The 18,051-nt window shown below is 43.0% G+C and overlaps 1 protein-coding gene across 5 annotated transcripts in view; it reads right to left on the bottom strand.

Annotated features, from left to right (window-relative positions):
• LOC109852460 (mucin-19-like) overlaps positions 1-18,051 on the bottom strand; it is a 223,944-nt gene that overhangs the window by 4,958 nt on the left and 200,935 nt on the right. For 3 of the 5 annotated variants that reach the window (XM_020423639.1, XM_020423643.1, XM_020423644.1), the window contains 11 exons: positions 13,361-13,433; positions 13,006-13,046; positions 10,973-11,131; positions 9,312-10,409; positions 9,121-9,239; positions 8,864-9,024; positions 8,357-8,628; positions 6,630-6,870; positions 1,319-1,513; positions 616-678; positions 56-324 (listed from right to left, as the gene is read on the bottom strand). In XM_020423639.1, coding sequence (XP_020279228.1) covers positions 56-324; positions 616-678; positions 1,319-1,513; positions 6,630-6,870; positions 8,357-8,628; positions 8,864-9,024; positions 9,121-9,239; positions 9,312-10,409; positions 10,973-11,131; positions 13,006-13,046; positions 13,361-13,433 — 2,691 coding nt within the window. The remainder of the gene's footprint in view (positions 1-55; positions 325-615; positions 679-1,318; positions 1,514-6,629; positions 6,871-8,356; positions 8,629-8,863; positions 9,025-9,120; positions 9,240-9,311; positions 10,410-10,972; positions 11,132-13,005; positions 13,047-13,360; positions 13,434-18,051) is intronic. The other 2 variants (XM_020423640.1, XM_020423642.1) reach the window with 2 other exon arrangements.

Genomic DNA, 18,051 nt, shown 5'->3' with positions numbered 1-18,051 from the left:
TCGATCGTTAAGTATGGACAGCCGGAAGCGTCATCAGAAGTAACTCGATCCTCACCGGTGATTCCTCTGCTGTACATGCTCATGTTATCCTCCGGTTTTGATTTCTTCACGGTGTGGCTGGCTATCGGACAGCCCGACAGGGATCTATGACTGTGAAAGGAACCGTTAATGTGGCCGAGCCCGTCGCACCCGGGCGTGGGGCAATTGACACCCTCGAACTTCATAGCCGTCGCAGCGGCTACGGCTGCCTTGTGCTGCTCGACTGTACCGCCCGACTCCAACACTCGCAACTTATTTCTATTCGCTATTGGACACCCAGATGCACTGTAAAAAAAAAAAAACAATAAGTTTACATTAAGATTACGAACAAATAGAGAAACTCGTCATTGGATCTTATTGAATACAATCGTAAATCGTCTACTTAAACTGCGTATAAATTAAGATGTTTTTTGTGCTCGATAAGATCGACATGCAATTTTGCGATGGATAAAAAAAAAATGTTTAAAGCAAAATAATTCACGCAAATGGAAAATTCAATTGTTATTTATGAGAAAGATAACGTGGAATTTTTCTGATACAAAATTCAAGCCGAAGATTTTCTATGAGTCTTCTTACCTGCGGTGCGACAAGAATTTGCCGGTGGCATGGCCGGACCCGTCGCAACCCGGAATTGGACATCTGTAGTCCAAAATGCCAACACCACATAATCCATCCGCACAGAGCGAGCGTGAAACGAGCGGAAACCGCCAGTTATTAGTCAGCGTCTTCGCTTTTGCGCGGTGTAACTCAGGCTGGAGTTAGGATGTGGTTACGAGGGAACGGGATTTCCCCTTTTCGGTCTCGCGCGACAGCCTCTCGGTACGTGCAATGCGGTCGAGAAGATACCTGCGTTAGCTGCTACGTGCAACGTGCGAACGCGACGAAAACGCAAATTGAGATCGCGATTACTACCGCACCCTCAAATTGCACAACTTGCGAGATGTAATCGCGTCGTGAAACTAAATCCTAGCTAAGCTCACGATGGGCCTTTGGCTCTTTTCGAATCCCATTCTCTCTTTAACATTTAATTTTTTCACTTAAACAAACTGATTATTTTTATTTATTGATTTTCTTCTGTGTATATATAAAATTTAATTTTTTTTTTTTTTGGTTTAAGTATGTAGTTGTTTTGTTAATTTCTATCGAAAATCGAAAGAGGTTGGAAGTAACGTGAATGAGTATATCGAAACTACAGCTCGATTAGTATTCACTTCACCCGAATAGAAAATGTAATCAAACTAGAAGAAGCGCATAATCACAAGTACTCGGATTGACTAACCTCAAGGGCTCAGAATCTTGACCATCTCGGGGTTTACTCTTTGGCTTGTTCGCTCGTGGACAGCCGGACAAACTTCTGTGCGACGAGTAATTTCCCGTGACATGTCCAGACCCGTCGCAGCCTGGCGTGGGACATTTAAGCTCCTGGGAATGCGCCTGGATTTGCGAGCGGTCAGCTCGTGGACATCCAGACAGGCTGCAAAGAAAAGGAGACTCTCTTCTATTTTAACGCGTTGCAAGAGCCATCATGAAGACCGCGCGCGTTGCACACAATCTGAGGACTTCAAATGAGTCCAACTGTCACTTCGTCAGATGAAGAAAACGTTACTGCATCATAACGCGTTGTAATATCCGATAAAAAAAAAAAGTTTCGCAACGCGGTAATCTTCATGGCTTTGGTCACGAACGCACACCTCAAAAACGTCCAACCATCGTTTCAGCAACACATCGCATGCAATTTACGCGACGTTGCCACGATGTTCGTATAAAATACTCACATGATCTCAGCTGCTCGGCTTGAAAGACGAAAATTAGATTTTCTACGAGTATCGAAAACACATTTTGCTTTCGTTTTAAAGTGATCGAATTATCTACGTGTCGCACGATAGGTGATCTGATGCACCATTATTAAACATCGCTGTTACGGTAACTGTTAACTGCCGTTTTAATGATCATATGATATTATATTGATCGAAGCGGCATGTGAGAGACAGCGGCTCACCGAGATCAGTGCAGCGAGTCAGCGCACTTGGTTTCAGGTACGGCTTAGGTTTTTGGACGACTTGCCTTGCGTCCAGTTCGAACGGACATTCAGGGGAAGGGAGGGAGGCTTAAGACTCGCATCTCTTTGTCGATCTCATCAGTATAGGTCTCGATCGTGTGCACGCCAACGATTAAATATATTTCGAGTCTTACGCTCCTAGGACACCCCCTCCGAATGTCGTGTGGATATTTGATCGATGCGAGCGAACAAACGGATTCGTGTTTATGATATTAGCATGCAAATGGCAACGCCGTGTTCCAGTTGGATCACTCATGAGGTGTCGCTCGTAAGATCAATCGCGCGTTCGAACTCGCGTTGATCCACACAGAGATCGATCTTACTCTAAGAACATCGAAAGGGAGAGAGCAGGGAGCACACTCACACCTGACCCCAATGAAACTCGCCCCCGATTGCCGATTGACTTTGCACGAAGAGAAAGAGAGAGAGTGTGTGTGTTATACAAGAGCGATATATTATATTATACGTGACACCGCTTCAAAGTTTTTTTTTTTTCCGTGATCATTAAACGGTTCTGCTATGACATGGTCATTGACGACAGTTCGCTACGAAGCTGCCCACTCGAGGCTGGCGAAAGCGGCTTTTATAACGGACGGGTAAATCGATCATCAATAACTACGATTAGCGAATGAGTCTCGCGATCGACATTGCCTTGTATATACATACATATGCAATTATACCGAATTTTTTTGATTTTGTCATCCCTTTTCGTAGGGGTCGGGTAAAAAACAGTAGGAAAAAAAGAAATTTACTCAATTACGAGGCTCATCTACACACTTTTTGATCTCGCATAATGTAACGTAGATATAGATACGTAGGATATATATATAAAAATATGTATATAATATATAATATATATATAAAACGAGGAAGAGAAAACGAAGAATAAACAGATATATCATAAACAAAAAAATAAAGATCTATGTCTCTCGTAATATACTTATGCATGATAGGTATATAGTTAACCACTGGATATATTCCATTGTGTACAATAATATAATATATATGTATATATAATATACATATATATATATATGTATTGTGTAGCAACATAATATCGGAGAAGTGTACAAGAATCAACCGCTTAACTAGGAAGAGGAAAGGTTTGCTAGATGTTTATGCTTCGTAATCGCAACACACTTAAGAAGCAACTACGCCACGGACCATCAATATGCATCGATGCAAAGAACCATCTATGTATATATGTAATTCGCAAATTTGCTCAATGTTGTTTGTGTTTACAGCCTCGGCTGTGTGTTTTTTTGTCCCGTACATATTCATCATCTACTGTGTGTTTGGATAAAAAAATTATTATATTATTATTATTATTTATAGGCTGTTTTTGTGTGGGAAACCAAAGGAGGCTAGTACAGATTTTTTGTTGTTCGTATTGTTGTGTGTGTGTATGTAGCGTGCGTACGTGCGTGCTGCATCGCCATATCGATTATATACATAATTTGAGCGTTCACGTCAAAGATCTCTCGGTGTAAATGTCGATGTCTTGCCTTCTGTGGGTAGCGTAGTTCCCTGAGACATGACCCATGCCATCACAGGACGACGTAGGGCACTGTATCAGCTCCTTGCCGTCGCGACCACGAGGGGCAGGCCGAGGCGCGAAATTCAACGAGTATCTCCTCACACTCATACTGCATCGAACAACATTAACCGTCAAATCGAGAATTCCTAACTGACTGCCGAATTCGTCGATAACTTTTCTACTTGTTGCCGCGTTCGAATGCAAAGAAAACTAATAGATATGCACGCGAACATTTTTACCCAATCGCTCAAACATTTCTTGTTCATATTGTCACCAATTTTTAATGTAATTCTTAAAATTATAACTATTTAAAAGAGAGAGAAAGAGAAAAAGGAAGCGAGAGAAAGAGAGAGAGAGAGAGAGAGAAAGAGAAAGCACTTGAGCAGAGATACTCTAACAAAAATTTCATATATTTTTCTTATATTTCGGGGAGATCGATTCTCGATAATCGACTTTCATAAATCGTTTTCTCAAATGTGGAAACGAGAATGTATTTAGTTTCTAGTTAAAGGACGGTGCGCAAAGTTATATTGCGTTTCGTAACTTTTCTCTCTCTCTCTCTTTCTCTCTCAGGCACGAGTGGAAAAGCAGTGTGCGACGTGATAGCAGTGATATGAAAAAATTGTCGACAAGTGGGGAAAAAGAGGGCGAGAGGAGACGAAGGAGAAGGCAGAAGAGCAGACCGAAGGAACATATGCCGGTCACAGTCTGAGGGGTGGTGCGGTGGTGGAGAGCACCATAGTCCTTGCCTCACAGTCTCATCGTAGTTTCGTAGATGGGCAAGCCGCCGTCGGCTATGAGAAAGCCTCGATGGCCCTTGAGTAGCCGCGATATTGCCGGGTAACCGAGATCTAACGGACGCGGACTTAAGTGCAATTCACCGGTACGCCGTGGGACTACCCATTCACCTCCGCGGTTTTGTAGTCTATACGCCGTTTGGTTGCTCTATCTTTGAAAATTGTTTGCACGGACGCACAATTACCTCTTTAATTTGATATTTTTCAATTGTATATCGATAATTTTTATCAGACATTTCATTTTTCAATAGTATTTTCAATCATTTTCAACCGACGTAAGCTTGTGTCTTGAATTAAAATTTTCTTGAAAATATTTCGCGTATTGTATCCATAAACGTTGTATCGTAAAAAAAGAAAGAGCAACAGATTTAATTCTGAAAAAATTGTTTCCTTTTCGTTTCGCGATCTTTACCTGCGTTACGCGTGTTTGATACTTTCGTACGTTTGAGCGGATAAACTGAATTGGAGGTGTACCAATAAATATATTTCCTAGAAAGAGAAAGAGAGAAAGTCAGTAATATAGTTAGGACGTGAAGGGTGGTAGTTATATTGCCCGCCGCTATTAATAAAGTTGAAGTTCGGATATAGATTGGTTTTACCGAGGTTTCAGCTGGTCGTACGTGTTTCACGCGCGCGCGCGCGCGTTAGCGTTCGATAAAGATATAGCCAACGATTGAAAGAGAGGAATATATGAAACGATTAAATATCGTGACATTATTTATGATACGCTCTCTTTTCTTGTAATCTTGTGAAACAAGGTAATACACTTATTTATTTAATGTTTGTACCATTAGCGAATATTTAATATATTCCGAACGATTATTTTTGGTGCGAAATTATTAAGGAAGACCAAAATTACATTAGCGAGGTTGAAAAAAAAGTCGAAATATGTTTATTGATTTGTTTAAGTTTTTAGGAAAAAATATTAAAAATAACATAATTTTTATGATATTTATCTCACGAAGAACAAATGCGCAAGTATATATTGTTACACGCAACAGTATCATAGGATTCCGATAAAATAGAAATTTTCATAGTCTTCGCACTTCCGTCCAATGGAGACATTCCATGAAGTTCGCAAAAAGCAGCGCATCGAATTTTGGACGGCGATAAGGTTACAAAAGGGATGGAGAGCAAGTTTGCCCCCGAGGTAACCGGGGAGGTGTGTTCCGGGTTCTAACCCACGGCAGGGACGCCGGGTCTCGACCCATAATCCAGTGCGGTGGCAACTGATTATACCCCACCTCCCATTTTAGCCTTATCCCGCCTTGCCTTCGTACCATCCCGCACACCACTTTCAACCCCTTTACCCCGCGCGTGCGTCTTCCACTCGAGCCTCATCCTCATTCTCTTCTTATACGTTAACCGCGCCTTCTCTCCATACCGCCGAGCTTCACGTCAATTAGAATAAGGTTGGCACTTTCGGTACGAAGAGTAATTACTTTAATTAACAAAATAGAGGTGGGTATGCGCGCGAGTTTTGCCCCCTTTTCCTCTCGCCCTCGCTGATGTTAGCCGCCGCCGCCTCCTCCTTCTCCTTCTCCTCCTCCTGCTCCTCCTCCTTCTCCACGTCTTTTCGAGCTTCAAGGTACGAGTCTATCGCGTGAAGGATTCGTACGATCCTTTCCGCAAGGCAAGTAAGTACCAAAAGGCAAGAGCTCGCGATGCTCGCCTGTACGACGTGTGGACGTATTTTCTTCAATAAGACTAATAATACTACTTCGCTCTACAAAAAATTGTTCGTATTCTCATCGCATATATTTAACGTTAAAAAATGGCTGTCTCATTTTATTAAAATAATGTGTAACGTTTGACGCAAATGTTAGTTCAGAGAAGCACATAATAATACGCACGCGAAGTGCAAAAAGTTCGCGGTAAGAATATTTTCACGACTGATATTTCGTGCAGTATTTTTTTTTTTCTATTTCCAGACCTATATCGAGAGTAGAAATATTTTCAACGAAACTTTTGTTCCGTGACCGTTGAGAGAGCTCGAACTGGTAATTTCAATTTTATTGACAACAAAACCGAAGGATTGCATTTTCACAGTATAAACATAAAAAAAAAGTTTGTAACAAGCAAAAGGTTATTATACCTATATAAAGGTATTTATATATTACTAATAATAATATTAATCGCAATATATATATGTATATTTTTCATTCAAAAGAGGGACAAAAAAAAGAGATAATCCTACCTGTCATCCTTGCCGGACGGTTTATCGAGAGGTCCAACCGTGTGCTGCGGAGGTGGCATGCTGTAACACGGTGCCGGCGTGTAACCCGCTGGAATCTGATAACCGGAAGTCACTGGGCCACCCGGATAAGTTCCACCGCAGTTGTAACCTGCGGTGGGATACGGTGTGTACGTGTTTCCGGGATATTCAGGTTGAACGCCGGTCATTCCGTATCCTGGGTGAGGACTCATGGGTCCGTAACCTGACGTTTGAGAAATTGCGAATGAATCGAGTTACAGAGTTTACAGTGTTATAGGCAATCAATAAGTTCCTACATAATCTGCATCTTTCCAGCTACCAACTCTCTCGCATTCTCTTGTATTTTATTTTGTTAAAAAATCTTCTAAAGATTAATGTATTCTTTGAGAAACGCGAATCCTTTCTCAATTAGACTTGCGCGATATACAGCGAGAACGCATTTCTAGGACACTCTGCATAAATATGTGCGTATATACGCGTCGTGTGCTTGAACATAGGGAGAATAGCGAAAATAGCGCGAACACAGTCGTGCTACAGAAGCAGTCCGCTGCTTGATTAACTGTTGTAAAATCTACACGTTTATTTACTGGCAAGAATTCATTTTGTCGAGAGAGCACGCAGTGCAAATAGCCGACGGACGGAAGGCCGACTGTGCTCGCGCGCGCGCGACGTCGCGTGAACACAGTGACCCTACGTGTGTGTGTGTGTGTGTCGAGACCGGGAAACACGGAGCTGTGTGTGCTCGAATGTTTCAATTTCAATAACTACTCCCCAGCGTCAGAGTCCGCACAATATCGGCCGCGCCGGACTTTTGCTGGCGCTACGTGTACGCGAAATATTGATAATTAACAATGGCCGTGTACCGTCACAGGGGGGTGGTTCGACGAAAAGGGTGCGCACGGTGCACATTCAGGCCAAAGGACGGAGGTAAAGAGAGAGAAGGGGGAAGCGAGAGAGAGAAAGAGAGAGAAAGAGAAACGGAGAAAACTGGGGGGACGATCGGAGGGAAAAAGAGAAGGAGAAAGGGATGAGAGGGAAAGAGAATAGGCCGCAGGTTTGGAATGCCAAGGTATAGAGAGACCGAGGAAAATGAGAGTTTGGCCATAGGTGCCTATTATGGCAGTCATGTACTGTTCTGGTGAATTTTTATTCGACGGTTGTAACCGCGTATCGTCCCCTACCCCCACCTACGCCCCTCGCCACCCTTGCCGACCCCCAGGGGCGTCGGACTCTTTGTTCTCTTCCGAATCCCTCATCCATACACCTCCTCTTCGTCGCTCTCTCTATCGCCTGATGTTACGACGCCCGTGTAAAGACACATTAACGCTTCGCCTATCTCTTCTTTTTGCCATGTGTTTAAATTTATAGCACTAAGGACATGCTGTCGTGTTTCTTCTTTCCCCTGAGCGCGCGTGTTGGTTTTTTCGCGCTCTCATCTTCACTCTACATTATCGCACGTTATTTTTGCCAAAATTTCACAATGAATCAAATTTATCCGTAAACAACGCGCGCAAACGCGCAATTATTTTCGTGTGTAATAAACATTTGTCATTTTGCACAAACACACAAATGCAATGTTTTAAAAGTAATAATTGTTCTACGGTTCCATGTGATCACAAAGAAAAATCAGTCGCGGGTCATAAAGCACCTTCGGAATGCGGATAATAGATTGTCTTGCGGGTTTTACGCGATAAACGATGATAACTCACCAGTGGGATCTCGGTAGGCGTCCATGTAGTGGGAACCCCCGCTGTCCGGCGTGCTTTCGCGACTGTACGCTGTGACATGCACTCCAGGTGGCGGAAACCCGGGTACAGGCCTGATTCCCGGACCCCCACTGAAATTGACCGGCTCGTTCGCCGTTGAGAAATCAACGGGCTCGGTTTGCTCTTCGATCGGTCGTGGCGCTGGAAAACCTGGACCGACTGGAACCGCGACAGCTTCCCCGTGGCCAGTAGAATATTGCGGACTGGGTGCGCCACTACAGCGGAAACAAATATACATCTCATTTGCTCATTTATCTATGCAACATGATTAGATTTTATCTATGCAATACGTGAAATAGTTCAAAGTTTGTTTCAATCTATTTAATGATCGTTTTCTCTCTAAAAAAAACATAAAATATGTATTTTTCTTAGAAAAAAGACATTTAAAAGTTTTCTATTCTCACGTGTTTTTTTGTTAATATATTAAATAATATCAAAATTAATGCGTACCTATGAAGTCTGTTGACACTCAAATCGAGAGTCTGACCCTGAGGGCTAGGCACTTGAGGACTAGCCGTCAAGTGAGGACTCGCTGCAGCTTGAGGACTGTTACCCACTGTTTGTCCTCCTCCGTATTGCGGACTTAGACTGTTCGAACCGTAAGGAGGCGCCTGTAACAATCCCGCATTTGTCAGTAAACATATGTATATCGATTCGCGATAAAACTGTAAATCAGCGCGAAATGTCAATGTATTTTTTCGTCTAACCTGAGGACTGGTCGAGGTGACACTAGAGGTAGACAGATCCATTACTGATCCTCCAGGCGAGGTGGGCGGTCCGCCGGGCTTCTGCAACTGCTGCATCTGCGCGACCGTAACACACTTTACTGCAACATCCATAGAGACGCAACATTAGGGTCAACTCTTGTATACTTGAGAAGTGATTTCAATCAAATTACCATCTTCAGTTTTAATCATTCCTGCCGCCGTGGCAGCGGCCATCGCCATCTGATGTTGCTGCGCGGCCGCCGCTGCTTCTTGATGATAAACTCGTTCCTGATCTTCCGGTGTCATGCCGGTTTGTCCTAGATAATACATATTCGCGCGCGAGTGAAGTTGCTGCTGCTGCTGCTGCTGCTGTTGTTGTTGCTGCTGCTGTTGTTGCTGCTGCTGCTGCTGCTGTTGCTGCTGCTGCTGTTGAGACGGAATAGGCGCGCACGATTGCGTGTCGTATCTCTCGTAAGTCGTGCCGGTACCGGGATCGTAAGGTCGATGATTGGCCGCGCTAACTACCGCGTTCTCATAGCCTCTGCCAGTTATGTCATTCGAATACGTCACGACTGGTCGCGCGATATTACTCGTTCCGGGATGCATGTACGCTCTCGCGTGTTCGGCCGATCTGTGGTGATAAAGCTCCTCGGTGGTGGTCGCGGCAGCCGCCGCAACCGCCGCTGCGGCCATCATAGCGGTGGGCTCATAAGGAGACCTCTGGGACATCTGATGGCTCATTCTGGTGTCCTCCACCATCGGCATCGGATACGCGACCGGTTGCATCGGTAATACGTGATGCGTCGGATGCTGGCTGGGATGATGAATCGTCGCTCCTATGGATGGCCTCGAGTTCATCGCGTCCATGGACGACATGGACGAGGAGCTCGAATCCTGATTCATGTAGGAATCGTACGTTTGTCGTACCGCGGGGGGTGGCGGTGGCGGGGGTGAGTTGACTCTACAGGACGACGCGTCCTCCGTCTTAGGGACCAGCAACTCGCTCGTATTCTGATTCCTCATGGATAATGTGTTGCAACAACTGCTGCTAAGGGTCATATTTTCCGTTTTGGGTACTTTCGCGGGGCGCGACGTGCTGTTGTCTTCCGGCGTTTTCGGAGGTTTCGCGTTAATACCCGTGTTCTTCGTGGACGAGTAGTAATCGTAGGTTAGACTGCTCAGTACTGGCTTCGTGTCCTGCGTCGTGGAGCCGTACTGCGAATAGTTTTTCGTATCCATTGAAGGAGGCAACAGATTCGTGCTGATGTATTCCGGCGGTATTCCCGGCACTATCGTGGAAGATCGTGTATTTAGTTGCGTATTTCAACGGATGCATTACGTGAGAGATTTCATGAGCTTCAAAGTATCAGTGAAAGAAAGAAAAACTCTTGTAAATCAAATACTACTCTTTTCTATAGTAAGAAGCATAAACGCTCACTAATATCGTAAATAACATCATGCAGCTATTGATTATTGAGAAAAGCTTTAATTTAGTTCAGTAAGATAACCAATAGAGTTTCCAATCAATTTTTACTTTGAACAAGGTAAAACGTGATAATTCTTTTTTCAATATTCTCCGCTATACAAACCGCGCTTTGCAAAAATCTTGTTTAAAACAATTAAGATAGCAATGTTTTATCTCAATATCTTATTGGCGAAACAACCGTGACACGCGCAAACGTGACAAACGGCAAAGAATGAGAGAAGATGCGTGATCTAATGTACGAGATTACATTGTCCTGTCTCCTGCAGTTAATCTCGTCGCATTAAGAGACAGTGAAGATTTCGCCAGATTCGTGTCCGGCATGTCCGAGATACACGCACGACCAAGAGATCCCTGTATCCGTCTTACCTTGAACCTTTTGTCGTGCCTCGCGTGCGGCCTGTTTATTGGCCGCGGCGATGGGACATCCAGACAGGCTTCTGTGCGTGTTCCGATTAGAGCTGACATGACCGCGGCCGTTGCAACCAGGCGTCGGGCATTTTAATATAGTCTCATGCATCGCCAGAACTGCGAGAACCCAGAGACACGTGGCGTGGTTACAAACACGTCTTGCCACGTATACGCGTTGCGTATACATAATTAAAGAGACGCGGCGCACACGTACGCGGGCAGGTGAAATTGTAAGGCGCGCCTTGTCTTTATGCGTTGAGTATAATTATTCTTGCCGGGCACCCCGTGTATATTTCTCGCAAAAAAGGGAACAAGAATATGGTAAAGAGAGGAAAAAACTAAAAAAGCTTTTCTTTTTTTTTTTTTGTTTTTTTTTTGTTTTTTACTGGATGCGACGGTAAATCATTACAATTCATGAGTGACCGACTGAGAGAACGCGAACAGAGGCAGTTTGTATGTGGTGTTGCGTTTAAAAGAGAATGGAAAGGAGAAAACGTAAACGGATCAAAGGTGTGAAAGGCCGAAGAACACACAGCGTGTGTGTCACGCTGTGTGTATAAAACGCAAATTAATGTGTAAACCAGAGTATAAATTTAAAAATACCGAGCGGGTAGAGAGAAACACAAGTAAAGACAATCAATTAATCGATATAGAAAATTATAACACAACAACTTGCACAATCTGTGTGTGAGAGGAAGTGTTTTCTACGTCGACGATAACGTTCTTTTTTCTTCATTCGCGAGCGAGCGCAGAGTATATGATCATTTCATAAAAGAATAATTTCGATGAACATGACATCGGGATGACGCAAGCACATTATAGAAGTGCAAATAAAAAACTATTGCGATCGCACAATTTATCTACGATGTATGCAAACACTGTGTGTATGTGACTACGTTGTACTTTCTGAGCTACAACTTGATTTGTCGTTAATGGGAAATCATTATATCTTCGTCGTTGCGGCAAACTCATGCATTATGATGGGAAGCTCGAGCATCGATCATCTGACCGATCGTTGCGTAATTATACTCAATCGCACAAGTGTCCTCCGTGTGAAATGTCCGGCGTGTGCGCATACGCCGCCGCGCCGGCTCGTCGCACACCGCCCGTGTCTCGAGTTCTCCAGAGGGTTCGTAGGCACGAACAAATATATATATATATATACCAAAAAGTACCAAGTTCGAAGTGTGGTGATATAATTCTCTACTATAATAAACTACGAATAGAACAAAATTAAAAAAAAAAAAAAAAAACTAAAAAGAAAAAACGCAAAAAATTAAGCTCTCTACCCCGCAAATAAAAAGCGCAAAGAATACAACAGACAGATACATACACGCACACATACGCATACGCGACGCGTGCACCGCGCTTTTATTGCTGGAAAATGTCCAGTCTTTCTCTCTCTCTCTTTCTCTCTCTCTTTCTCTCTTTAATTTGATTTCGTGTATAAAAGAGATAGTTTCGTTGCGTTTAATGAGGCGAGGAAGCCGCAGAGAACAATAGTCTTTTGTGGATGACGCTAAACGAGGTGGATAATCAAGAATAAAGAGAAAGCAAGTTCAACTTTGGTCAGAATGTGTTCGAAAACTATAATTCTAATGTACTTAATCCTAATATTTCGGTTCATGCAATTGTACGAAGTTGAGACACGAATTTGAACCATGAAATGTAAAAAGAAGAAACGTATCTCGAAAGATTTAAATCGCCAAGAACGTGTATTAGAAAAAAATAAATATAGTTATTATATTATATATATATATTCGATTAATATTTCTGACAATTGTTTGACAGTGTCGGAAATTATATTTTCAAGGTAAACCAACGTGAGATTTAATTGTATACTTTGAAGTGTGATCAAAAACTGATTATTCATCATTGCCCACTTCTTCACCCCATTACGCGAAAAGACACTCTCGCAAAAAGAAGATGCACTATTTATATATATAGCTACGATAAAGAGTTATAGTTTGAGATAAAATAAGGGTACTTACTCTCTGGGGTTAACTTATCCTTTTGTGGACATCCAGAAAGGCTGTAAGAGTACAAAAAAGTAACATTTTATTTGGGAATTACGTGGCTATTTCGTTGTTTTTTCGTTAAAAAAATCGCAAATCTTCGTGTACAAAAATTTTCTGCAATTTTTATCTCTTGCAAACTATGCGACACCATTTATTTGTCGTTTGAGTTATTGCACAGGATCCGACACGCGGATCATGAATTGACTTATTGACGTTGGTTTCTCTTATAATGCCACGCGCGCAACACGATTCTCCCGTAAAACCGCGTAGGTGTGTAATCGGTCGTAGCCGAGTGCGGAGCACAGGTTAATTACCGATAATTGCTTACCTGCGGTGGTGAGAGTAGAGTCCGGTCACGTGACCCTGTCCCGTGCAGCCTGGGGTCGGGCACTTGTTGCCCTCTGTAACAAATCAAACCGCCACACTGATGTTAGCCGATTAAAGTTGCAAATATACGTACTCCTACGTATTTTCGAACAATAGCCATGTTCATCAAACTCCCATATATTCTCTCTTATATGTATAAAAATTATAAAATTATCAATACAAAGACCAAATTATTTTGTGTATGTTAAAAATTAAATATGTATCTAAATTTTGCGTAAAAGAAGACGCGTGCGTCCAATAAATTACTACTGTTTTAGTATTATAATTTTGACAAACACATGAGTATATGAAGATAGAAACATGTATAAACTAAAAAGTATGCAAAAAATAATAACGTATGATACTTTGGTACAGTTTGCACTGCGGTAGTGAGAGAGCGCGACGTGAGAAGTTGAATAGAAATTAACTATTGAATAGCTGACAGCCGTCGTGTCCGATATCGTCGCGTAGTTTCATTCTGCGTATCGAACCAGAATATATAGCTTACACTCCCCCGTTTGCCAATATATCGCGTATATACTTCATTCTTCACAGAGAACGTTGAACACAGTTGGGACGAAAGATTTTGCGAGCAAGCACGGCGCGGGAAACGTCTATAAAATTGTAAGTATAACAAATTGTGTGTATAACAAGCTTACATTTTTTTAATATAGAAAAAGAAAAGATGACTGTGTAATTTTTATGCTAATAAAAAACTCGTACAATTTTTATAAAAATGTTATTATTCAAAATATTATTATTATAATTAAATATATGTACGTGTATATAATTGTGCAGTCTTAATCTCTTTAAAACAAACTTGTGAAATATTTCGAAAAATAATTTGAAAAAATGTGCACAATTCTCTCTCGAATGTGCACGCTTTAATTTAACAGCAATTTTCAGGTTGTGCGTCTTTAATTCTGTGTGTGAGTGTGGCGAGAGATCCCAAGTAAAAGTTGAAAGGACGATCCAGAAGGGTGGAGACGACCTCGCGTGTGGTCAGCCTGGATCTCGTCGCACGAGTTACGCATTTGTGAATAGCCTCTGGGATTTCTCTGTACCGTGACTAAGCCTTCGGGATTAGTACAGGATATGTGGCCGGCCTACAACTGTCCGCGAAACAAAGAACAGATAGATACCTCATTCTCATACAACAGAGTGAAACTTTCGAGCGATTGGAAAAAAAAAAAAAAAAGTTTTCCTCCACGTGATAATTTCGTTTCCTCCCTATCTATGCATTGTACGAAACATATATTTGTTTATACAGAATACGTCCGCGCGTTATAACTGAAAATTAGCGTCGGTAATTTAGAACTCTTTCGGAACTTTTTTCGATACTTTGTGTTTTTTGCTGCGCGCGGCAACACGAAACTACGAGCGTTAGACGAGCATGTCCCAAACGGCCGATTGTACCATCTGTCGTGCGCTAGTTGTAACGTAATGATCGGTACAGTACACGTCACGTATGATCTTGGTCATATGCCCGGCGACCTCGCGTGATCAGACAATTACGGGTTTCTAGTGCACTGCAGCAGGTAGCCGAGAAGTACCAGTCAGTTAATACACGAGTGTCTTTTCAGTAAGATTCTCAAAGTTGTAAACGTGACAAATATTAACACGTTAAAGTTGATATTAATTTAATACGATTAATTGTATATCAATATCAATTTTTATATAAATATATACATAGTGTGGAAACAAATACCAATCGTCAGCTATATATATAATTACAAATTTTGTGGAAACAACTTTGTCTTCTGAACATTAATAACAAAGATCACGTTCTAAGTGAGAGGCTGTGCAAACTCGAAACATCATTACAAGTACCGGTCATACTCGGGACGAAACATAAGTAGGTTTGTCACGTGTGTTGGAGGATTCGGAAAGGGATTCTAGGAGGAGCCCCTTAAGACGAGGCCAGCTTTAGGTTTAGTTGACGGGGATTCTCTTGAAGTGTGCGAGCGCACTTTTATAAAGTTTGTCGTGTACTAATCCCTCAGCTGGGTCTGATCCCCCTAGCCAACTACGGCGGAGCTCCTTCAATCGAGCGCCGTGACGCCGGGAGAAACTTCATCAGGTCGTCATTTCGCGTTTCAGAAGAGCGAGAACCGCCAACAAGAAGGACGAAGATGGAAAGCCGGTTCTTACTTAGATGCTCGCCTTTTTCTTCGACCGGGCGGCGCCGCCCACCTACCTATAAATTGGATTACGATACGTGACGTCATTAGCGGCATGCTTTATTTGCGGGCCACGATGCTTTCCAAGTTCCGAAGTTGAACGACGGCACACGCTGTCAAGATTGTTTGAAGCCCCCCCACGTAATTCTTTGAGAGGAAACTCGGAGGATTAATTTAGCTCCGCCGTCACAGTTCGGCCAGAGATTAATGTTCAAAAGAACGCCAGATTTTTATTCGTAATTATGACAAATAAACACCGCGGAGAATATGATAAAACGCGCGCAAAACTGTCGTACTAATAGGTCACGATCGTGTAACACACTACGGGAAATCGGTGTTATTTTTATTTCGAGAGAAGATCGCTGAAGCTTCCTGGTTTTTAATTAGCGCCGGGTAAAAAAGGTTCACCGGATAACCGAGGGCGAGCGGTTGCCCTGGTAGGATTAATAAATTAGCCGTAAGGTTTTAAAACGGCCACGTCGGTGGCTAAGCTCAGGGGGTAAAAGGTAAGAGCGAGAGAGATAGTGTAAATGAGTGAGAAAAAAAAAGACGAAGGGGCAGATAATGGTTCCGGTCAACAAAATGAATACCGGCACGCACTGTTCTTTCCGGATGTCTGAATAGAGTTGTAATGAGTCGTTCAGACCTGCCCCCGCCCCTGCTTTTTCTTTCGTCTTCTCTCACTTTTGCCGTTCTCTCTTTCCCTTTTTTTTCCTTCTTCTTCTATCTTATCCCTCTCTTTCTTCTGCCACGGTCCTGCTTCGTTTCTTTTTCCCTACAGCGCGCTGTAATGGAGCAGCGAGAGTCAGTGAGACGAGAGGAAAAGAGCGGAATCAAAGGGTGAAAACGAGGACGAGCCGGCTGGTCACCCAGAGGGTGAGCCCGTGGTCGCGTTGTAATTGTGTTATTTTGTAGCCATTTCACGTGAGGGTTTCGCGGTAGGGGTGTGTACATAAACCTTGGGATTGTTTTATTCGCCCGGTTTGCGCGACACGCGCCGAGACTCTTTCCGGATTGCGAAAAATCGTCAAGATAATCGTGGTGTGAGAATTGAACGCCCGCGCGAACGGTCGCTAATTATTAACTCGCCGTGTCACAAGTCGTTAATCAGCGCAATTGAATATTCACGTACGTAACGGACGGACATTCGCGCGAAAGCTAATTAACTCCCGAGGCGAAAGTGTACATTGACTAATATGCGTGTACTTCTAAATTTGATGTTCCGAGTTACAAAATTGGATTTATTTTATTCGAAAAGACTCGCTAAAAGTTGCGTCACGAGACGTCCTTGTAAATGCGAACATATCAAGTGAATATTTGAAGCGTACCGAGATGATTGCGAGAAGAATTAATTTGTTTTATAACAGAAAAAGAACGTCGTATGTTTGATTACTAAATTTCAATTAATGAACGAACAAAAAATATTTATTTTACAACGTGTAACAGGATGTTCTGTATTGAGGACGCAATGCTGACACCTCAGTGTTGTACGAGATCGTGTGAAGAATCTTTCTCTTTATCTCGACAGGAACGACATAAAAGACTGCAGAAAACTCTCGATCGTACACGATATTCGATGCATGTAACAGCTTTCCAACACTTCTCCGCGCTGATTTCACATGCCGGCCACGTTAGATACGGATAAGATCGGAGATTCTAAAAAAAGAGAACAGCGCGAGAGAGGAACAATCACAAAGTAGATATTTACACACGGAGGCGCGCGGCGCCCTTAAAGGGAGGGTAGAGCCCTCGCGCGCGAGTAAAGGTCCTTTTTATGCGTGCGGTCGCAAAGGCAGCGTAAAATTGAGTTACACAGGGCAGTTTATTTTTTTATTAGCCAGCTCGACCCCGCCGCGCGCGCGACCGGCCTTTCTCGACGCGGAAAGGGTGGTTTTTGCGGCCGACGGATTTCCCGATAGCGGTTTTATGGCGTGTCAACACGCTCTTACGCGCCTGCATGTGAGCGTGCGGCAAATAAAAAAAAAAGGGGCGCACGCGATCGTCACGCTAAATCGAAGAGATCAAGAACAACTCTCGGCAGCGAAAAAGAGAGACGAATATCGAGAGAAGGAGAGAGAAAGAGAGAAAAGACAGATTTTTGATTAAAATCCCTTCCCATTTGACCAGCCCGTGCATGACCGTATCGCCGTCACGCTGATAAGTGTACGATTAATCGTGTCCATCTATCATGCCGCGTAGTTTTATCTGCAATTTCGAACGAGCGAACTATTTCAGTGATCCCCCTTTTTCCCTTGATATCGCTGTAGACACTTCAAAATTATAAATTGGTTGGACGGTTATTGACGTCCGCTCCGGTCGTTATTATTAAACCAATTAATTTTTTTTATTTTTACGCGTTTATCTCTCGCGGCGAACGAGAAATCAAACGTGGAAGATTGAATTCTTGAAAGCGATCATCTTCGCAGCCATCGACCGGAGAAAACGTTAAGGGGATAATGAGGACAGGCAGCCA

This window comes from Pseudomyrmex gracilis, unplaced genomic scaffold (genome assembly GCF_002006095.1).
Source record: "Pseudomyrmex gracilis isolate BER0280 unplaced genomic scaffold, ASM200609v1 scaffold_29, whole genome shotgun sequence".
Taxonomy (NCBI): Eukaryota; Metazoa; Arthropoda; class Insecta; order Hymenoptera; family Formicidae; genus Pseudomyrmex; species Pseudomyrmex gracilis.
This window is presented reverse-complemented; position numbering and strand designations above follow the sequence as displayed.